General features: G+C 46.2%; 3 protein-coding genes across 3 annotated transcripts in view; all 3 read right to left on the reverse strand.

Annotated features, from left to right (window-relative positions):
* LOC118364736 (potassium voltage-gated channel subfamily H member 4) overlaps positions 1-5536 on the reverse strand; it is a 35808-nt gene extending 30272 nt beyond the window's left edge. Inside the window, exon 1 of the mRNA XM_035746433.2 lies at positions 4974-5536. Within this exon, the coding sequence (XP_035602326.1) occupies positions 4974-5049 (76 nt within the window). The 5' untranslated portion in view covers positions 5050-5536. The remainder of the gene's footprint in view (positions 1-4973) is intronic.
* Positions 5537-14986: 9450 nt separating this feature from the next.
* Positions 14987-17658, reverse strand: LOC118364737 (hypocretin neuropeptide precursor-like). Its single transcript, XM_035746435.2, has 2 exons — positions 17562-17658; positions 14987-16848 (listed from the first exon to the last, which is right to left on the reverse strand). Exons 1-2 carry the CDS (start codon positions 17625-17627, stop codon positions 16459-16461), a joined length of 456 nt encoding a protein of 151 aa, XP_035602328.1. The 5' UTR covers positions 17628-17658; the 3' UTR covers positions 14987-16458.
* Positions 17659-20742: 3084 nt separating this feature from the next.
* LOC118365266 (inactive phospholipase C-like protein 2) overlaps positions 20743-23276 on the reverse strand; it is a 97525-nt gene continuing 94991 nt past the window's right edge. The window contains exon 6 of the mRNA XM_035747343.2: positions 20743-22770. Within this exon, the coding sequence (XP_035603236.2) occupies positions 22354-22770 (417 nt within the window). The 3' untranslated portion in view covers positions 20743-22353. The remainder of the gene's footprint in view (positions 22771-23276) is intronic.

Consider the following 23276-nt stretch of genomic DNA (forward strand, 5'->3'; position numbering starts at 1 on the left):
ATGAACATCAAGGCTTTTAGAGATACTTTTGTAACCCTTTCCAGCTTTATGCAAGTCAACATTTCTTAATCTTGGGTCTTCTGAGATCTCTTTTGTTTGAGGCATGGTTCACATTAGGCAATGCTTCTTGTGAATAGCAAGAATGTATGTTTTTATATGTCAGGGCAGCTCTAACCAACATCTCCAATCTCGTCTCAATGATTGAACTCCAGGTTAGCTTACTCCTGACTCCAATTAGCTTTTGGGGTTCACATACATTTTCCAACCTACCCTGTAAGTGTTTAAATGATAATCATTTGTGTGTTATTAGTTTAAGCAGACTGTGTTTGTCTGTTATTGTGACTTAGAATAAGATCAGATCTAATTTATGACCAATTTATGCAGAAATCCAGATAATTCCACATACTTGTTCTTGCCACTGTACACAATCACTGTCTCAATTGTCTCAAGGCTTAAACATCGTTCTTTAGCCTGTCTCCTCCCCTTCATCTACACTGATTGAAGTGGATTTAATTAACAAGTGACATAAATAAGGCATCCTGGCTTTCACCTGGATTCACCTGGTCAGTCTATGTCATGGAAAGAGCAGGTGTTCCTAATGTTTTGTGCACTCAGTGTATATCCTATGGTCAAATGCAGAGGTGCTTAATAGATTAACAAACAGAATACATGAACTGTGAACACGTATGACTAATAATAAAAGAGCTTTTAGGTTGTGAGTGAGCTAAAAGAAAGGGGAAATAGGGATACAGGTACTGAAGTCTTAAAGGGATACTTCAGGAGGAAATGAAGACCTTTATCTACTTCCCCAGATTTGTATGCCTCTGCGTGCAGTTTGAAGGGAGTTGCTAACTAGCGTTAGCGCAATGACTGTAAGTGTCTGGTTTTGCACTGACACAAGTTAACATTGGCTCGCTTCATTGGGGGCGGCAGCGTAGCCTAGTGGTAGCCTAGAGCGTTGGACTAGTAACCGGAAGGTTGTGAGTTCAAACCCCCGAGCTGACAAGGTACAAATCTGTCGTTCTGCCCCTGAACAGGCAGTTAACCCACTGTTCCCAGGCCGTCATTGAAAATAAGAATGTGTTCTTAACTGACTTGCCTGGTTAAATAAAGGTAAAAAATAAAAAAATTCAATTGCCAAAATCCCGAAGTATCACTTTAATGAGGAGCAACAGAGACAGCAAACACACAACAGCCCAACAAGTGGCACTTCAATCCAAAACAACAGCACACCCACTCCTCCTCTGCTGAGCTCTCACCACTCACTCCATCACTGTCACAGCCTGAATTACTGTCTTGACTGGTTGCACCCTCTCCAGTACACACAGTGTTGACTGGCTGCCCCTCTCCAGTACCACTTACACACAGTTTGACTGGCTGCCCCTCTCCAGTACCACTTACACACAGTATTGACTGGCTGCCCCTCTCCAGTACCACGTACACACAGTTTTGACTGGCTGCTCCTCTCCAGTACCACTTACACACAGTGTTGACTGGCTGCCCCTCTCCAGTACCATGTACACACAGTGTTGACTGGCTGCCCCTCTCCAGTACCACTTACACACTGTCTTGACTGGCTGCCCCTCTCCAGTACCACTTACACACTGTCTTGACTGGCTGCCCATCTCCAGTACCACGTACACACAGTTTGACTGGCTGCCCCTCTCCAGTACCACTTACACACAGTGTTGACTGGCTGCCCCTCTCCAGTACCATGTACACACAGTGTTGACTGGCTGCCCCTCTCCAGTACCACTTACACACAGTGTTGACTGGCTGCCCCTCTCCAGTACCATGTACACACAGTGTTGACTGGCTGCCCCTCTCCAGTACCACTTACACACAGTGTTGACTGGCTGCCCCTCTCCAGTACCATGTACACACAGTGTTGACTGGCTGCCCCTCTCCAGTACCACTTACACACAGTGTTGACTGGCTGCCCCTCTCCAGTACCACTTACACACTGTCTTGACTGGCTGCCCCTCTCCAGTACCACTTACACACAGTTTGACTGGGTGCCCCTCTCCAGTACCACTTACACACAGTTTGACTGGCTGTCCCTCTCCAGTATCACTTACACACAGTGTTGACTGGCTGCCCCTCTCCAGTACCACTTACACACAGTGTTGACTGGCTGCCCCTCTCCAGTACCACTTACACACAGTGTTGACTGGCTGCTCCTCTCCAGTACCACTTACACACAGTGTTGACCGGCTGCCCCTCTCCAGTACCACTTACACACAGTTTGACTGGCTGCCCCTCTCCAGTACCACTTACACACAGTTTGACTGGCTGCCCCTCTCCAGTACCACGTACACACAGTGCTGGGGAGTGGTGAACTACATATAGTTCTACTAGTAATTTAATTACATTTTGTAGTAGTAGTGGAGTGATAGTTGGACTAAGAGGTAGTTGAACTAAATTCAAATCTAGGTAGTGTTTTCAGTGGTTCATTATTTGCTTTGCCATGCAGTGGTGTAGCTTCAATCTATAGCTAGTTGACTCCTAACATCGCTAGTAGTAATAAGTATAATTTTGTCTTCATCTAGTGTTTTTTTAGTACTGTATTTTTGCTAGCTAGGGCCATTTACTTTAAGTGCTGTCTGTATTTCCAGTAGCCTACTTAGTGTATGAACTGCTGACTGCTCAGCAGCCACTAGGATACCTGGGGCGGCAGGTAGCCTAGTGGTTAGAGCGTTGGGCCAGTAACCAAAAGTTTGCTATATCAAATCCCTGAGCTGCCAAGGTAAAAATCTGTTGTTCTGCCCCTGAACATGGTAGTTAACCCAGTGTTCCTAGGCTGTTATTGTAAATAAGAATTTGTTCTTAACTGACTTGCCTAGTTCAACAAAGGTTAAACTTTAAAAAATGACTTGCAGCTGATTGTTGACACATCAACCAGGAATAAAGGGCAGGGCAATTTGTGACTGTTATTGTTTTGGTAATCAGTGGCTGTATTGGAGGGGGAGTGGTTAACCTCCTCTCCTATGCAATCAGCAATTAGTACCGGGAGGTGTGCTCTTCACCTCAGCTAGGCAATTAGCAATTAGTGTCAAGCCAGTCAAGGCTTCAAGACGGGTCACTCAACTGAGACTGCTCTCCTCTGTGTCACGGAGGCTTTTCGCTCTTCCAAAGCTGACTCTCTCTCCTCTGTTCTCATCCTCCTCGATCTATCTGCTGCCTTCTACACCGTGAACCATCAGATCATCCTCTCCACCCTCTCAGGGCTGGGTGTCTCAGGGTCTGCACACTCTTGGATTGCATCCTACCTGGGAGGCCACTCCTACCAGTTGACGTGGAGAGGACCTATGTCTACACCACTTACTCTCACTATTGGTGTCCCCCAGGGCTTGGTTCTAGGCCCTCACCTCTTCTCTCTATATGTAGCCAGGTGTTAAAAACACGTAGCTGTATTCATTTATATCCACTAGATGGCACAGTCCCTTTAAGAGATCCTTAAATAATGTGTGAGAGAGGTTATAAGATTGTGCATGCACAGTGTGTAAGAGAGCAAGCAATTACATCGGAGAGCTGTTGAAATCCATCGTGGGTCCAACGATACTTTAGATGGGTAAATACTGCATTTTATCTTACTCTTGTACCGGAATATATCATATTCTGCATCATCTGCAGTGTATAAGAGTTCGTTTTGTAATATTTATTGAATCATATTATTCTGTCACGCCTGCTCCCACTCTCCCTCCCGGGCACTAGAGGGCGCCAGGCTGCCCAGCACCACGCACTCCTGCTACCATCATTACGCACACCTTTTTCCCTCGTCACACTCTTCAGTAATTCATTGGACTCACCTGGAGTCCAATAAATGCCTCCAATGAATGCCTCTAATGCCTCTTAAGGGGAAAGTAATCTAAAAGTAACTGAATGTAATCCGATTCCGTTACTGAGTTTGGGTAATCCAAAAGTTACGTTACTGATTACAATTTTGGACAGGTAACTGGTAACTGTAAAGGATTACATTTAGAAAGTAATCTACCCGACCCTGCATACACACCAAGTCACTCGGCTCCGTCATATCCTCACATGGTCTCTCCTATCATTGCTATGCAGATGACATTGAACTCCTTTTCTTCTTCAGCCCCTTCTGACACCCAGGTGGAGACACACATCTCTGCGTGCCTGGCAGATATCGTGCCTGGCCCACGACAAGACGGATCTTTGTTATTTCTCCTAGATATAGGACCGACACTTCAAAACCTTATTCCTTAGGATTTCATTTTTTTTACTGTCTTTTTAGCCATTGATGGATGTGTTATTCAATGTGTTTCTGTGGTATTTGGTACTGAAGGCCAAATTCAATATTTTCTCAAATACTTTTAAAATATATTTTTGGTATACCTAAAGGGTTCTGAAATGTTAAATCAAATAGCTAAATGATCCATGGTAGGACCATCTTAAAACAATTCCATATGCCAGTTCATAACCCACCCCCCAACATCTTCGAGAATTTGTGTTAATCCCACAGCAGCCCCCTCCCCCCAAAAAAGTTTTGCTTCTCGATGGTTCTAATGCTTGACACCATGCGATTTGAATGAGATAGTCATAAATATATTTAAATCTGTATCGCTGTAGTTCTGAGTTAATAAAATGTCAAGGTAGCTGCCAATTGAGCCCGCAGCATTTGCAGTCTCCACGAACGCAGGGACATTGCCTTTAAATCGAGCTATAACACTGATCTTCAGCAATACTTTGGCGATATGAATTGAATCCTGCACAAAATCAAAGCTAAAACTTAAAGGTGGTCATATTTTCATTGACCCGCTGACACAAAATCAAAGTGGAAATCCTACAATGAAAAGTCACAATGTATTAAACACAACTTGTTCACAACTTGTAAATTACCTCACCAGTAAATTACAATCAATCAAACCCATTGTAACACTGCAGGCATCCCAATTAGGTGGGCACGGAGGGTGGCACAAAGGCAGAAAGGCTTGAGTAAAGGGCATACTTACGGGTGCCATCAAAGTGGTTGGCGATGGTGTCCAGGAAGGTGTTCTGGGGGGCCAGGAGGCCCTTCATCACAGGCATGTTGTCCAACGATGAAGACAGAACGATGAAGTCACTCCATCCCCCAACAGACAGAGCTGAGAGGAGGGCGAGTCAGACCAACGTGACTCTGCAGTCTGCACTTCAACAGATGTTTCTCCTGGATCCTGCCTCAGCACTCAGCTACAGGTCAGTTGGTTATCAGTGGCATTTACCTCAGTCTCAGGTTTATAGTCTTCCTTCTTCCTCTTTATCCCAAGTAAGGCTGCTAATCTTTCTCTTTAGCTCCTTCCTTCTCTGTAGTGTGGGTAGTTATTCCTCTCACCGCGGATCAAGCTAAGGTGTTGTAACTCACTGTCAGCTTCGAGTCATCAAGTTAGGTCGTGTATCTCTCTGTTCTTCTCTCCTCACAGATCAGTCTGAAGTCTCATCTAGTCCCAGCAGGAGAGCAGGATGCGCACGCCACTTCCGTTATCTGAGTCTGTACTCTCTCTCTCTATCACACAGTCTTTGCCATTCTCTATCGCTCTCTCATCCCTCTCTCCCTGTTTCTGTTTCTTTGTCTCTCTCTCTCTCCCACCCTCTACTCTCTCTTTCTCTACCTCCCTTTCCTCTTTCTCTTTTGTCTCTCTCTCTCTCTTCCACCGAAAGCGAGAGCCCCCTGCTTCTCTCCACTTCTCACTGTTTATTAACAATCAATTACTCTGTTCATTCTCCTTCTTGCGCACTCTCTATACCTTATTTTACTCTGTCCTCTCGTCATCTCTCTCCTTCACACACTAATAGACACTCTCTCTTGTTGCACCTCCTCTAACAGAAACACAGGCAGTCAGTAGACCAGTGAATCTCATCTGGCTTTCTCTTTCGTTCTGCCCCATCCCCTCCCTCTTTTTCTGCTGTGCACACCACTGCCATCATCCACTTCTGATCCTGTATCCTTACTAGGAAATAGGGAAGAGAATACCCATGTATACCTGTTGACATGCACAGGGAGGCAAATTGTCCACGCACGCATGTAGGCACACACGCACGCACACACACACAGCTTTAGAATATATAAGGAACAAGATTCACATGTATATACATAAACACATACTGTACATCCTCAAAAGCCTCTAAGGTCTTATAAGCGTCTTACCCAGCTAGCACATAATGTTCTGAGAACCATGTTTCTTAGCGCTTGGTGAGAGCATGGTTGTCCTCTGGTTATTTTGCATACAACCTTCCCACAACGTTCTGGGAATGGTTCAGGATAGTTGCTTGGCCTTGGAACACTCTCAGCACATTTAAGGAGCTTGGAAAAAAAACAATTTTCTTGGTATTTCATTTCTTTAACAGAACATTTCCTAAAAGTTCAAACCTGGTTATATTTAATTTAACTTTTGGTAATGTTTCAGAAACGTTCTCCAACTGGTTTGGCATTGGGAATGTTCTCAAATAGTTCAGAGAACATTGAGAAACAACGTTCTTCTGTGGGAATTTCAGTACTTCAGTACTTCAGCATAACATTTCCTACGGGTTTCCTCATGGTTCTATTTAAAGTAAAGTGGTTCTATGTTCTCAAATTGTTCCAAGTATATTAAGAAACAATGGTATGGGAATGGGAAGTGGGAATGGGAATATTGACGAATACGCTGATTCGGTGTGCGAGTTCATTAGAACGTGCGTTGAAGATGTCGTTCCCATAGCAACGATTAAAACATTCCCTAACCAGAAACCGTGGATTGATGGCAGCATTCGCGTGAAACTGAAAGCGCAAACCAATGCTTTTAATCAGGGCAAGGTGACTGGTAACATGACCGAATACAAACAGTGCAGCTATTCCCTCCGCAAGGCTATCAAACAAGCTAAGCATCAGTACAGAGACAAAGTAGAATCTCAATTCACCGGCTCAGACACAAGAGGCATGTGGCAGGGTCTACAGTCAATCACGGACTACAAGATGAAATCCAGCCCAGTCACGGACCAGGATGTCTTGCTCCCAGGCAGACTAAATAACTTTTTTGCCCGCTTTGAGGACAATACAGTGCCACTGACACGGCCTGCAACGAAAACATGCGGACTCTCCTTCACTGCAGCCGAGGTGAGTAAGACATTTAAACGTGTTAACCCTCGCAAGGCTGCAGGCCCAGACGGCATCCCCAGCCGCGCCCTCAGAGCATGCGCAGACCAGCTGGCCGGTGTGTTTACGGACATATTCAATCAATCCCTATCCCAGTCTGTTGTTCCCACATGCTTCAAGAGGGCCACCATCGTCCTGTTCCCAAGAAAGCTAAGGTAACTGAGCTAAACGACTACCGCCCCGTAGCACTCACTTCCGTCATCATGAAGTGCTTTGAGAGACTAGTCAAGGACCATATCACCTCCACCCTACCTGACACCCTAGACCCACTCCAATTTGCTTACCGCCCAAATAGGTCCACAGACGATGCAATCTCAACCACACTGCACACTGCCCTAACCCATCTGGACAAGAGGAATACCTATGTGAGAATGCTGTTCATCGACTACAGCTCGGCATTCAACACCATAGTACCCTCCAAGCTCATCATCAAGCTCGAGACCCTGGGTCTCGACCCCGCCCTGTGCAACTGGGTACTGGACTTCCTGACGGGCCGCCCCCAGGTGGTGAGGGTAGGCAACAACATCTCCACCCTGCTGATCCTCAACACTGGGGCCCCACAAGGGTGCGTTCTGAGCCCTCTCCTGTACGCCCTGTTCACCCACGACTGCGTGGCCACGCACGCCTCCAACTCAATCATCAAGTTTGCGGACGACACAACAGTGGTAGGCTTGATTACCAACAACGACGAGACGGCCTACAGGGAGGAGGTGAGGGCCCTCGGAGTGTGGTGTCAGGAAAATAACCTCACACTCAACGTCAACAAAACTAAGGAGATGATTGTGGACTTCAGGAAACAGCAGAGGGAACACCCCCCTATCCACATCGATGGAACAGTAGTGGAGAGGGTAGCAAGTTTTAAGTTCCTCGGCATACACATCACAGACAAACTGAATTGGTCCACTCACACAGACAGCATCATGAAGAAGGCGCAGCAGCGCCTCTTCAACCTCAGGAGGCTGAAGAAATTCGGCTTGTCACCAAAAGCACTCACAAACTTCTACAGATGCACAATCGAGAGCATCCTGGCGGGCTGTATCACTGCCTGGTACGGCAACTGCTCCGCCCACAACCGTAAGGCTCTCCAGAGGGTAGTGAGGTCTGCACAACGCATCACCGGGGGCAAACTACCTGCCCTCCAGGACACCTACACCACCCGATGTTACAGGAAGGCCATAAAGATCATCAAGGACGTCAACCACCCGAGCCACTGCCTGTTCACCCCGCTATCATCCAGAAGGCGAGGTCAGTACAGGTGCATCAAAGCTGGGACCGAGAGACTGAAAAACAGCTTCTATCTCAAGGCCATCAGACTGTTAAACAGCCACCACTAACATTGAGTGGCTGCTGCCAACACACTGACACTGACACTGACACTGACTCAACTCCAGCCACTTTAATAATGGGAATTGATGGGAAATGATGTAAATATATCACTAGCCACTTTAAACAATGCTACCTTATATAATGTTACTTACCCTACATTATTCATCTCATATGCATACGTATATACTGTACTCTGTATCATCGACTGCATCCTTATGAAATACATGTATCACTTGCCACTTTAAATATGCCACTTTGTTTACATACTCATCTCATATGTATATACTGTACTCGATACCATCTACTGTATCTTGCCTATGCTGCTCTGTACCATCACTCATTCATATAGCCTTATGTACATATTCTTTATCCCCTTACACTGTGTATAAGACAGTAGTTTTGGAATTGTTAGTTAGATTACTTGTTGGTTATTACTGCATTGTCGGAACTAGAAGCACAAGCATTTCATTTACATTTACATTTAAGTCATTTAGCAGACGCTCTTATCCAGAGCGACTTACAAATTGGTGCATTCACCTTATGACATCCAGTGGAACAGCCACTTTACAATAAATCAAATCAAATCAAATTAATTTATATAGCCCTTCGTACATCAGCTGATATCTCAAAGTGCTGTACAGAAACCCAGCCTAAAACCCCAAACAGCAAACAATGCAGGTGTAAAAGCACGGTGGCTAGGAAAAACTCCCTAGAAAGGCCAAAACCTAGGAAGAAACCTAGAGAGGAACCGGGCTATGTGGGGTGGCCAGTCCTCTTCTGGCTGTGCCGGGTAGAGATTATAACAGAACATGACCAAGATGTTCAAATGTTCATAAATGACCAGCATGGTCGAATAATAATAAGGCAGAACAGTTGAAACTGGAGCAGCAGCACAGTCAGGTGGACTGGGGACAGCAAGGAGCCATCATGTCAGGTAGTCCTAGGGCACGGTCCTAGGGCTCAGGTCCTCCGAGAGAGAGAAAGAAAGAGAGAATTAGAGAGAGCATATGTGGGGTGGCCAGTCCTCTTCTGGCTGTGCCGGGTGGAGATTATAACAGAACGTGGCCAAGATGTTCAAATGTTCATAAATGACCAGCATGGTTGAATAATAGTAAGGCAGAACAGTTGAAACTGGAGCAGCAGCATGGCCAGGTGGACTGGGGACAGCAAGGAGTCATCATGTCAGGTAGTCCTGGGACATGGTCCTAGGGCCCAGGCCAGTTGAAACTGGAGCAGCAGCATGGCCAGGTGGACTGGGGACAGCAAGGAGTCATCATGTCAGGTAGTCCTGGGGCATGGTCCTAGGGCTCAGGTCCTCCGAGAGAGAGAAAGAAAGAGAGAAGGAGAGAATTAGAGAACGATAGTGCATCTAAATCTTTTAAGGGGGGGGGGGTGAGAAAGATTACTTTATCCTATCCTAGGTATTCCTTAAAGAGGTGGGGTTTCAGGTGTCTCCGGAAGGTGGTGATTGACTCCGCTGTCCTGGCGTCGTGAGGGAGTTTGTTCCACCATTGGGGGGCCAGAGCAGCGAACAGTTTTGACTGGGCTGAGCGGGAACTGTACTTCCTCAGTGGTAGGGAGGCGAGCAGGCCAGAGGTGGATGAACGCAGTGCCCTTGTTTGGGTGTAGGGCCAGATCAGAGCCTGGAGGTACTGAGGTGCCGTTCCCCTCACAGCTCCGTAGGCAAGCACCATGGTCTTGTAGCGGATGCGAGCTTCAACTGGAAGCCAGTGGAGAGAGCGGAGGAGCGGGGTGACGTGAGAGAACTTGGGAAGGTTGAACACCAGACGGGCTGCGGCGTTCTGGATGAGTTGTAGGGGTTTAATGGCACAGGCAGGTGCAGTAATCCAGACAGGACAAGTGCCTGGATTAGGACCTGCCAGGATCACGCCTAAGGTTCTTAGCGGTCTGGGAGGCTCTGGGAGGACACAATGGAGTTGTCAACCGTGATGGCGAGATCATGGAACGGGCAGTCCTTCCCGGGAGGAAGAGCAGCTCCGTCTTGCCGAGGTTCAGCTTGAGGTGGTGATCCGTCATTCACACTGATATGTCTGCCAGACATGCAGAGATGCGATTCGCCACCTGGTCATCAGAAGGGGGAAAGGAGAAGATTAATTGTGTGTCGTCTGCATAGCAATGATAGGAGAGACCATGTGAGGTTATGACAGAGCCAAGTGACTTGGTGTATAGCGAGAATAGGAGAGGGCCTAGAACAGAGCCCTGGGGACACCAGTGGTGAGAGCGCGTGGTGAGGAGACAGATTCTCGCCACGCCACCTGGTAGGAGCGTCCTGTCAGGTAGGACGCAATCCAAGCGTGGGCCGCGCCGGAGATGCCCAACTCGGAGAGGGTGGAGAGGAGGATCTGATGGTTCACAGTATCGAAGGCAGCCGATAGGTCTAGAAGGATGAGAGCAGAGGAGAGAGAGTTAGCTTTAGCAGTGCGGAGCGCCTCCGTGATACAGAGAAGAGCAGTCTCAGTTGAATGACTAGTCTTGAAACCTGACTGATTCGGATCAAGAAGGTAATTCTGAGAGAGATAGCGGGAGAGCTGGCCAAGGACGGCACGTTCAAGAGTTTTGGAGAGAAAAGAAAGAAGGGATACTGGTCTGTAGTTGTTGACATCGGAGGGATCGAGTGTAGGCTTTTTCAGAAGGGGTGCAACTCTCGCTCTCTTGAAGACGGAAGGGACGTAGCCAGCGGTCAGGGATGAGTTGATGAGCGAGGTGAGGTAAGGGAGAAGGTCTCCGGAAATGGTCTGGAGAAGAGAGGAGGATAGGGTCAAGCGGGCAGGTTGTTGGGCGGCCGGCCGTCACAAGACGCGAGATTTCATCTGGAGAGAGAGGGGAGAAAGAGGCCAGAGCACAGGGTAGGGCAGTGTGAGCAGAACCAGCGGTGTCGTTTGACTTAGCAAACGAGGATCGGATGTCGTCGACCTTCTTTTCAAAATGGTTGACGAAGTCATCTGCAGAGAGGGAGGAGGGGGGAGGATTCAGGAGGGAGGAGAAGGTGGCAAAGAGCTTCCTAGGGTTAGAGGCAGATGCTTGGAATTTAGAGTGGTAGAAAGTGGCTTTAGCAGCAGAGACAGAGGAGGAAAATGTAGAGAGGAGGGAGTGAAAGGATGCCAGGTCCGCAGGGAGGCGAGTTTTCCTCCATTTCCGCTCGGCTGCCCGGAGCCCTGTTCTGTGAGCTCGCAATGGGTCGTCGAGCCACGGAGCGGGAGGGGAGGACCGAGCCGGCCTGGAGGATAGGGGACATAGAGAGTCAAAGGATGCAGCAAGGGAGGAGAGGAGGGTTGAGGAGGCAGAATCAGGAGATAGGTTGGAGAAGGTTTGAGCAGAGGGAAGAGATGATAGGATGGAAGAGGAGAGAGTAGCGGGGGAGAGAGAGCGAAGGTTGGGACGGCGCGATACCATCCGAGTAGGGGCAGTGTGGGAAGTGTTGGATGAGAGCGAGAGGGAAAAGGATACAAGGTAGTGGTCGGAGACTTGGAGGGGAGTTGCAATGAGGTTAGTGGAAGAACAGCATCTAGTAAAGATGAGGTCGAGCGTATTGCCTGCCTTGTGAGTAGGGGTGGAAGGTGAGAGGGTGAGGTCAAAAGAGGAGAGGAGTGGAAAGAAGGAGGCAGAGAGGAATGAGTCAAAGGTAGACGTGGGGAGGTTAAAGTCGCCCAGAACTGTGAGAGGTGAGCCGTCCTCAGGAAAGGAGCTTATCAAGACATCAAGCTCATTGATGAACTCTCCGAGGGACCTGGAGGGCGATAAATGATAAGGATGTTAAGCTTGAAAGGGCTGGTAACTGTGACAGCATGGAATTCAAAGGAGGCGATAGACAGATGGGTACGGGGAGAAAGAGAGATGACCACTTGGGAGAGATGAGGATCCCGGTGCCACCACCCCGCTGACCAGAAGCTCTCGGGGTGTGCGAGAACACGTGGGCGGACGAAGAGAGAGCAGTAGGAGTAGCAGTGTTATCTGTGGTGATCCATGTTTCCGTCAGTGCCAAGAAGTCGAGGGACTGGAGGGAGGCATAGGCTGAGATGAACTCTGCCTTGTTGGCCGCAGATCGGCAGTTCCAGAGGCTACCAGATGGAACTCCACGTGGGTCGTGCGCGCTGGGACCACCAGATTAGGGTGGCCGGCCACGCGGTGTGGAGCGTTTGTATGGTCTGTGCAGAGAGGAGAGAACAGGGATAGACAGACACATAGTTGACAGGCTACAGAAGAGGCTACGCTAATGCAAGGAGATTGGAATGACAAGTGGACTACACATCTCGAATGTTCAGAAAGTTAAGCTTACGTAGCAAGAATCTTATTGACTAAAATGATTCAAATGATACAGTACTGCTGAAGTAGGCTAGTTGGCAGTGGCTGCGTTGTTGACTTTGTAGGCTAGCTGGCAGTGGCTGCGTTGTTGACACTACACTAATCAAGTCGTTCCGTTGAGTGTAATAGTTTCTACAGTGCTGCTATTCGGGGGCTAGCTGGCTAGCTAGGAGTGTTGATTACGTTACGTTGCGTTAAAAGAATGACAATAGCTGGCTAGCTAACCTAGAAAATCGCTCTAGACTACACAATTATCTTTGATACAAAGACGGCTATGTAGCTAGCTATGTAGCTAGCTACGATCAAACAAATCAAACCGTTGTGCTGTAATGAAATTAAATGAAAATGTGATACTACCTGTGGAGCGAAGCGGAATGCGACCGGGTTGTTGAGTGCGGAAGTTCTATTCGGTAGACGTTGGCTAGCTGTTGGCTAGCTAGCAGTGTCTCCTACGTTAAGGACGACAAATAGCTGGCTAGCTAACCTCGGTAAATTAAGATAATCACTCTAAGACTACACACTCTAAACTACACAATTATCTTGGATACGAAGACAGCAAAGACAACTATGTAGCTAGCTAACACTACACTAATCAAGTCGTTCAGTTGAGTGTAATAGTTTATACAGTGCTGCTATTCGGTAGACGGTGGACGTTTGCTAGCTGGCTAGCTGCTGGGCAGATTTCGCTACACTCGCATTAACATCTGCTAACCATGTGTATGTGACAAATACAATTTGATTTGGTTTGATTAGATTAGATTTGAATTTCAGTACTTCAGCATAACGTTTTCTGTAGGTTTTCTCATGGTTCAATTTAAAGTCATGTTCTCGGAACATTAAGAAGACTTTCCATAAAAACCACAAGAAAACATTAGTAACGTTCAAAGAATGTTTTAAGAATTATTTTTAAAACATATACATTCTGTTCTCAGGGTCAACAAGGGGTCTTTCTATCCTCTATCTTGTTAAATGTGTTCAGGTGTGTTGGCCGCGTCCACTAATTGGCCACACCTGATGTTAATGAGTTTCCTTTGAAATGGAGTCTGTTTGAATAGACTAAAATGAACAGCTCTGTATGAATTAAAAAACATGGCATGCTAGCTCCATCCTGGTGGCCCAGTGGACTAATTCCTTAGATAGAAGCTCAAAGGTTCAAATCCCGCTGATGCCGTGCCACAATAAAAAAGAAATGTGTTTTCATGATTAATGCTAAGCAAATTAATTTCCATATGTCCTATCTGTGCTTGGAGTTCAAACAATGAACCTAAGCTAGCAGTGTGGTTAAAAGTCTTATTGAAACAGTCAGTGAAATTTGAGGAAACTACAACAAAAAAAACTCCAAATAACCTTTACATTTCATTATCAGATTGTTAATGAAACCTCCCAGGAAAACTTTCAGGGAACCATTGTAAAATGTTCTCAGAACCTCCCTGCAACCTAAAAATGTACATTCCCAGAACCCCCCTAAAAACGTTCAGTTTTACCAGTCAGGAAAATTATGGCTTCATTCTCAGAACCAATGGGAAACCTAAAATGTACATTCCCACAACATAGAAGGAACCAAATGTGCTTGCTGGGTACCTTGGTACTGCATGAGTAGATGAATATAGACATGTATCCCAGACAGACTCCCTCTCTCTCTTAAGCATCTGCTCTAATTAGCACCTCCTCTATACCTACCAGGCGGTCTGACACATAACCGAGAGAAAACATGGCACGGTGAGCGCTTGCTGGTGTATTTCTGTCGATATGGCATGGTGAATTGTTGGTGTGTTTGTGACCAGGTGAGTGGATGGAAGTACTGTACGCACAAAGAACACACAAACAAGACTGCAGAATAGCCTGAGACTTTACTTCCATTACAATGGTTACAATGCTGTTTTTCAGTTATTAACGATGTATAAAAGCACAAACATTTAGAAAGAAGCTACAAGGTGAGAAGAGAGGGACAAAAAAATGTGGCAAGAGAATGTAATGCAATGATGGAGAAATTACAGTGGGTCTTGACATCGATCTTTGGCTATACAACAGACTACAATATGTGCCCTCTGAGTAACACAGAGATCCACACAGACATGAGCCTTGAAGCAGCTCCATGCTGCCCCCATGAGAAAAGCTGTGAAAGAGGAAGAATCATGGAGTCAGTTTGGAGAGGGAGGGCAGGTTAGAATGAAAGAGAGATGGAAAATACAGCAGACCTCCAGCTTTCACAGAAACCAAGGTATTTCTGTGAAAAGTTCATTTCTGGAACGTACACTCGAACAAACACACCTACCCATTTTATTTTATTTTATTTCACCTTTATTTAACCAGGTAGGCTAGTTGAGAACAAGTTCTCATTTGCAACTGCGACCTGGCCAAGATAAAGCATAGCAGTGTGAGCAGACAACACAGAGTTACACATGGAGTAAACAATTAACAAGTCAATAACACAATAGGAAGAAAAAAAAGTGGAGTCTATATACATTGTGTGCAAAAGGCATGAGGAGGTAGGCGAATAATTACAATTTTGCAGATTAACACTGGAGTGATAAATGATCAGATGGTCATGTACAGGTAGAGATATTGGTGTGCAAAAGAGCAGAAAAGTAAATAAATAAAAACAGTATGGGGATGAGGTAGGTAAAAATGGGTGGGCTATTTGCCGATAGACTATGTACAGCTGCAGCGATCGGTTAGCTGCTCAGATAGCAGATGTTTGAAGTTGGTGAGGGAGATAAGTCTCCAACTTCAGCGATTTTTGCAATTCGTTCCAGTCACAGGCAGCAGAGAACTGGAACGAAAGGCGGCCAAATGAGATGTTGGCTTTAGGGATGATCAGTGAGATACACCTGCTGGAGCGCGTGCTACGGATGGGTGTTGCCATCGTGACCAGTGAACTGAGATAAGGCGGAGCTTTACCTAGCATGGACTTGTTGATGACCTGGAGCCAGTGGGTCTGGCGACGAATATGTAGCGAGGGCCAGCCGACTAGACGATACAGGTCGCAGTGGTGGGTGGTATAAGGTGCTTTAGTGACAAAACGGATGGCACAGTGATAAACTGCATCCAGTTTGCTGAGTAGAGTGTTGGAAGCAATTTTGTAGATGACATCGCCGAAGTCGAGGATCCTTAGGATAGTCAGTTTTAGTAGGGTAAGTTTGGCGGCGTGAGTGAAGGAGGCTTTGTTGCGGAATAGAAAGCCGACTCTTGATTTGATTTTCGATTGGAGATGTTTGATATGAGTCTGGAAGGAGAGTTTACAGTCTAGCCAGACACCTCGGTACTTACCCATCCAGACATGTGCTCGTGGATGATTGAGACGTTGATGATTTGGGTTGGTTGGGGCTATTGGGGTTGTCTGACTGTGAAGCCAGTGATGTGATGCCATTGTGGTGACACAACTAGATGACTCAACCCTCATGACAGTCACTTTCTTCATATTTACTTTCCCATCACCTAAAATACAGAGACACCAGGGAAGCAAGTTCAACTGTGCTACGTGAACGTTATCACATTTATTACACCAATGAGATCATATACAATATTTACAACATTACTAACAACATTACTAACACACCTACTCCACAAACAAATTCAATCTTAAAGGAACATTTTACCCAAAACCCATGTTTTCATATATACATGTTTGACGCAGTCCCTCAAAAATGATGCATCAACATTGATGTTTTCCAGATGAGTCACTTGAACGGTAGTTGTAAAACCAACTGGGCCGTGGTAGTGGGGGCCGTCTCTAAAATGGGAAACAAGCGCATGAGTGGTTCTGCTGTGTCTTCGGTCCTCTTCCCCATCGTTAAGATTCCCTCCGCTTGGTTCCGTGACCCGTGGAGTAGCTGACTCAACCGGCTCTGGAAGCGCCGGTCATCAGTTTCTTTCCGTTTACCGAGTGTGAGGATTCCAGCAGCTGCGTCATCAGTGAGGGGTCCCCTTGTCCCCGTCCCATTACCTGGGCGACAGAGCAGGACGTAAAGACGGCAGGAGAGGGATTTCTGTCTGCAACAGTTGGCAACCTCCTGAGCGTCACAGGCCAGATGAGAGACGAGTAGCAACAAGATGAGAACCTTGAGCTTCTGTGAGTAAACGCAGATACAATATTTCAGTGTTAGAACTTCATGAGAGAGAGAGAGAGAGAGAGAGAGAGAGAGAGAGAGAGAGAGAGAGAGAGAGAGAGAGAGAGAGATTCACATTTCTTTTTTTATGTCACATGCAAAGTACAGTGAAATGCCTTTCTTGCAAACTCAAACATAAACAAAGGAGAGAGTGAGATAGAGAGAGACATGCATAGGCCTATGTTAATATCATTTTATGGTTAATATGAAAAAATGAAAGCTAAAACTTACTCAGGAATATTAATTGAGATACAATCTCAGAAAGCTTTCAGCCATGTCTGCCAACAACCATCAGTTTTAGAACATTTTCTTCAGACAAGGTCTTGCTATTTTTGAAAGACGATGTAATTACTTAATACCCTTAAACCCGTTACCAAAAACCCTATTCAATAGACTGAAAGGAACTCAAACCCCCGAAAATGTCATGGCAGCGACTGACACGCTAAGTGCAAATAGTGGTGTTCCACCTCTATTCTAAAAACACTCCATGCAAATTGGGGAGCATTAGCGAGCATTACCATTCATATTTAAATGCATCCAAAAACAATCCCTGATGTACTTTTCTGAACAACCCCTTACATGACCTTTGTCTGAGGCCCATAATAGCAGCTGAAATTATTCCACAGTAAAAAAAAAATCTGTAATAGAAAGCTGTGTTACATCGTCGATCCTACCTTGGTGGTTGAGCATGCTGTGTCCATCCCTGGTGCTGTAGTAAGGTGCTTTGTGTTGAAACACATGATCTGCCAAAGGCTGTGGGGTCCACGTCTACTCTCACCTCTCTCTGAAGTCGCTCTCCTTTTGTAAGGCCCTATGTCGTCTCATGTACACCCTCCATAGACGTCACTAAGATATCTTTAGTCCAGTCGACGGGGACATCAACAAAAAAGACTGTCCATCAGTGCTCATTTTCTGTTTGACTCGTTTGCTCATTTGATGGGTCTATCAGAAGTCCTTATTAATGACTCTGATCCTGCCACAGACCATCTCTCGGATATTTCCCGGGTTTTGAATAAAGTAGTGGAATGCTATTATGTCAGGGTGGCGGTGAGCTTCGTTAGGACATAGCGCTATGATTCGTGGTGACGGAGACATGGTTAATTAGCTGCAGCAATAGACATGTTCTCATCAAAGGTATGAGGGAACACAAAGAACCATCCCGGATAACCTTTAGAAGGTGACTGACTGAATGGTCTGTAATTAGAGGGTCACCTAACAGTCCTAATGAGGGCTAATGATCATTCTCTCTATTGTATTAAATATGACATGTGTCGATCCGGGGATACTGACACACCTAGAACAGTGTGTTTGTTGTTTTATCCCCCTAGCTATTGGTCATTGGTGGTAGAGGCACCTTGTTCCCCTTTCCCTTTCCCTATAGGGCGGCAGGTAGCCTAGTGGTTAGAGTGTTGGGCAGTGCTTAATTTGTAAATCGGGAGGTCCGGGAAAACATAGTGAGCGTGGGGGGGTGTTATCCAGGGGGCTCTGAGTTACCGGTACACATTGAGAGAGAAAAAGTGTCAAACGCAGCATAGCAGCACAGCAGACAGAGTAAACAGCCAAGTCGCCTACTATCTATGGTGGTGAAATGGACAGCACTCTCCAAGGTGCTGATCAATTCACGTCGCTGCAGACCCACCCACATACTTGAGTGTAGCAGCGAGGCTTGCACAAGTCCACGTTTTATGTAGACGAATTTTCTAGACATCAAATGTACAGCAACATTTTTAAACGTCACTGAAGAACACCGGACATAAGCTTATGCATACATTCACAGCTGTGAGGCTTACAAGACCCGAATTTCATATCATTTTCAATGTAGAAGTAGAACAAATATCACAATATTGGAAAATAACTTAAAGTAAATTAAATCAATGTAGACTACAGCAGAACACACATAGAAGAATATATAGGCTTCCAGCCTATGTGATATGACACAGCACTATATGATCAAAAGTATGTGGACACCTGCTCGTTGAACATCTCATTCCAAAATCATGGTCATTAATATGGAGTTGGTCCCCCCTTTGCTGCGATAACAGCCTCTCTTCTGGGAAGGCTTTCCACTAGATGTTGCAACATTGCTGCTGGGACTTGCTTCCATTCAGCCACAAGATCATTTGTGAGGACGGGCACTGATGCTGTGCGATTAGGCCTGACTCGCAGTTGGCGTTCCAATTCATCCCAAAATCATTTCTGTATGGACCTCGATTTGTGAACGGGGGTATTGTCACGCTGAAAATCATGAAAAAGAGCCCCAGACCATTATTCCTCCTCCACCAAACCTTACAGTTGGCACTCTGCATTGGGGCAAGTAGCGTTCTCCTGGCATCTGCCAATCCCAGATTTGTCCGTGGGACTGCCAGATTGTGAAGCTTGATTCATATTTCCAGAGAATGCGTTTCCACTGCTCCAGAGTCCAATGGCGGCGAGCTTTACACTACTCCAGCCGACGCTTGGCATTGCGCATGGTGATCTTAGGCTTGTGTGCGGCTGCTCTTGTTCAGACGTTGCTTCCAGAGGCAATTTGGAACTCGGTAGTGAGTGTTGCAACCAAGTACAGAAAATGTTAACACTCTAACACAATTTGAAGGGGTGTCCACATGCTTTTGTATATATAGTGTATGAGAATATATAGGCCTCTTGTCAATGTGATCATATGACACACATACAGTGGGGCAAAAAAAGTATTTAGTCAGCCACCAATTGTGCAAGTTCTCCCACTTAAAAATATGTGAGAGACCTGTAATTTTCATTACTGTAGTGTTTATTTTTATTTATTTTGAGTGTTAACTATAACCTGGGAATCTTCTTTAGAATTGTCTACGAGACTTGCTGCCACCAAATATCCCTTGGTTCAGGCATGTTCAAAAACCTTTTTTATGGACGTTTATTCTGAGGCAGAGGATGTTAATGTCCAATCCACCCATTCTTTTGCTAGTTGAATCACTCCAGTCGTTTCTAGACTCAGGCTACCTACCTTTTTGCATGTTGTACAGCCCAGCTTTGAATTTTGCATGACAAGCCAGAGTTATACGTTTGTTTCATCTTGAACTGCAAATTGCACCTTCTCCGAGCACTTCGCCTGTGTATGATGCACTGCAGGCTTCCTTATTTTCCCTCTGTCAATTAGGTTAGCATTGTGGAGTAACTACAATGTCGATCCATCATCAGTTTTCTCCTACCACAGCCATTAAACTCTGTAAGTGTTTTAAAGTCACCATTAGCCTGTAGGTGAAATCCCTGAACTGTTTCCTTCCTCACCGGCAACTGAGTACAGCGATGAGGTAGTCATAAAAAAATAATGTTAAACACTATTATGGCACACAGAGTGAGTCCTGAACTAATTTAGGCTTGCCATAGCAAAGGGATTGAATACTTATTTCAGCTTTTCATTTAGAATACATTTGTAGAAATGTATAAAAACATAATTCCACTTCCACTCACATTATAGGGTATTGTGTGTAGGCCAGTGACACAAAATCTCAATGTAATCCATTTTAAATTCAGGCTGTAACGCAGGAAAATGTGAAAAAGGTCAAGGGGTTTGAATACTTTCTGAATACACGGTGTAAAACAGGACAGATATAAGCATCCCCTATTTGACCTGGACCTATCGTACCTGACTTTGGCAACAAGGCTGAATCCCTCATGCCCATTTCCCTCATAGACACTGTCACTCATAACATGTTCCCTCCTATTTGTCGCCACCTTCTGGAGTTGCCTCAGAATGTCTTCATGCAATTATATTCCCCATTCTTTTCCTGCAGAAGGAATCCTACATATTCATGTCAGGTAGGCTGCCAGCATGAAGACACTGACAAAGTGGAAGAATTGAAGAATAGGAGGCAGGACGAACAATGAAGCCAGTTTTAATGGGCCATTTTAAGGAGCTCATACAGAACCACACCACTTCGCAGTGAAACACAAGTCAGGTTATTGTTTGATCCAATTTTTGGAATGATGACCCCCAACCCAAACCCACCCTGACCTCTAACCCCTACACTCAACATTCCACACCACCTGTCTTGATCTGCAGCACAGAGCAACAGGTATCAAGTCACTGTATATGTAGAAGCAATATACTGTATAGAAAATAATTGTAATATGAATATAACTAACATCAATTATAACAATAATAAGAATATCAACGGGATGTTTTGTTTCAGGGAGAATTATCAGAGATAAATGTAAAGTGTCTCTTCATTACTTGTACATACATACAGTATACATCTATATGGAGTCATAGTTTCTCTTTTAGGTTAGGTGTGTGTTTGATTGACAGCAGGAATATCTGCCCCAGGTCCATGTTTCTCTTGTGATCTTTGACCTTTAGTCTCCGCAGCGCAGACGGGGTCAACAGACTGTTCCAGTTAAAACTGGTTGGTGAGCTCTAGCTAGTAGCTACCTCGCAGAGCACGGCCACGCTCCCTCCATCCATGGGGCGACGACAGCAACATACGGGACGTTACGCACACAGCCCCTTGAGAGGCGCTGGGGAGACCCCCTACTAAGCGTCCAGGCATGTTGTGATTGACAGTTAACAAAAATACAAATCTTAATTAAGGGCACTGTGCAAGTGTATGGGGTCCTGCGGAGGTTGGAGTCTCCAGCAGGGGGAGCCAGTGCATCATTGTAGAGGCCAGGTAGGTAGTGACAGACAGAGAGAGGCTGCAGAGCTGCAGTCCTTTAACGTCTCTCTCACAGACAGCGCCGTTAGTTTGTGCAGTAATGGTCCTCTATCTCGGATCCCTACAGAGTCCGTGTGAGCTGTACTACGTTGTGCATTTAAACGGCAGCCTCTTCCTCGGCAAGAAGGGCAAAGGGTTGAAGCTCGGGATGACGCATGGAAGGGCAGATCTAGCGGTATATGGAGTAAACATAAGGGAGAAGATAGAGGAGGAGAGAAAGAAAGGGTCCTGGACATGCTATGGGTATCCTAGGGGAATCCAAAGGCGAACTTGTGCGGTTTGAAATGCCAATGTAAGGTGCCTGTACCCGCAGGGCACTGCCCAGAGAAAGACAGCGAGACTCTCCTGACAGACTGACTGACTCAACGAATTGACTGGCTGAGAGACTGACTGAACTCGCTAATATGGGTGCTATTCGCTCTTTCCAATCCAAGAGAGAGAAATAGGACAGGGGAGAGAGCTGACAGATACATTTCTTCTTTGTCTCTAAAACAATACATTTTCAAACTTGTGTCTCTTGTCTTTTACGGTGAATTTTCTTCCCTGTCCCTTGCTCTAATTGCTGTTTCTCTTCTGCTATTTCCTTCTCACCATCTCTTTCCCTCTCCTTCTCCCTCTCCTTCATTCTCTCCTCTCTGTCCATCTTCGGGGGTGTTAAAGGAACCATCCATGTTCTTTGCTCTTCTCCTCTCTGCTTCTCAAGCCCCCTCTCTCTTTCTATTCTCCTCTCCCTGTCTCTCTTTGGCTGGACTCCACTGCGGCTACAGGCAACGGGTCAGCAGGAACCATCGCTGGCCGTCTCGTTCTCAGAGATGGCATCGTGAGAGCCTGCTGCCCTATACTGTGGGGGCTGGGGTGGGAGGGGAGGCAGGAGCTGACGCTGAGACAGGGGATGGGGTTGAGTATGGAGCTGGGCCTGGAGCTGTGGTTGGGCCTCGGCCTGGGGTTCAGCCAGGTGTTGGGACAGAGGCTGGGCCTGGGGTTGGGTCTGGCCCTGAGGTTGGAGATGGTGAGGTTGGGGTGGATGGTGGGGCTGGGCCTGGTACGGGGCCTGTGCTTGCAGTGGATGGTGTTGGAGCTGAGGGGAGGTAGCTCCGTTCTTGCTCAGGCCACAGGACTGGGTGGCACAGTGGATCTGACGCAGCGTGTCCAAAGCCTCACTCTTAGCGTGCTTCAGGAGGTCCGCCTGACCCTGCGAGAGAGAGAGAGAGAGAGAGAGAGAGAGAGAGAGAGAGAGAGAGAGAGAGAGAGAGAGAGAGAGAGAGAGAGAGAGAGAGAGAGAGAGAGAGAGAGAGAGAGAGAGAGAGAGAGAGAGAGAGAGAGAGAGAGAGAGAGAGAGACAGGAAAGACAGAGACAAAGAATTCTCAGAGAGATAATGCTGTCACTCATGTGTTTCAGTAATGCCCTCTATATCAGACATTGTCAGAGGGAGACCCAAACATTTTTCAGACTCCAGCCACGCAAGCCATAGATAGTTCCCTCTGCTACCGCACGGCAAGCGGTACCAGTGCACCAAGTCTGGGACCAACAGGACCCTAAAGTAGCTTCTACCCCCAAGCCATAAGACTGCTAAATAGCTAATCAAATGGATACACACTGCTACTTCTATTATCTATCCTGTTGCCTAGTCTCTTTAACCCTACCTATATGTATATAGCTACCTCAATTACCTCGTACCCCTGCACATCGACTCAGTA

The sequence above is a fragment of the Oncorhynchus keta genome, chromosome 32 (assembly GCF_023373465.1).
Source record: "Oncorhynchus keta strain PuntledgeMale-10-30-2019 chromosome 32, Oket_V2, whole genome shotgun sequence".
In the NCBI taxonomy this organism is placed as follows: domain Eukaryota; kingdom Metazoa; phylum Chordata; class Actinopteri; order Salmoniformes; family Salmonidae; genus Oncorhynchus; species Oncorhynchus keta.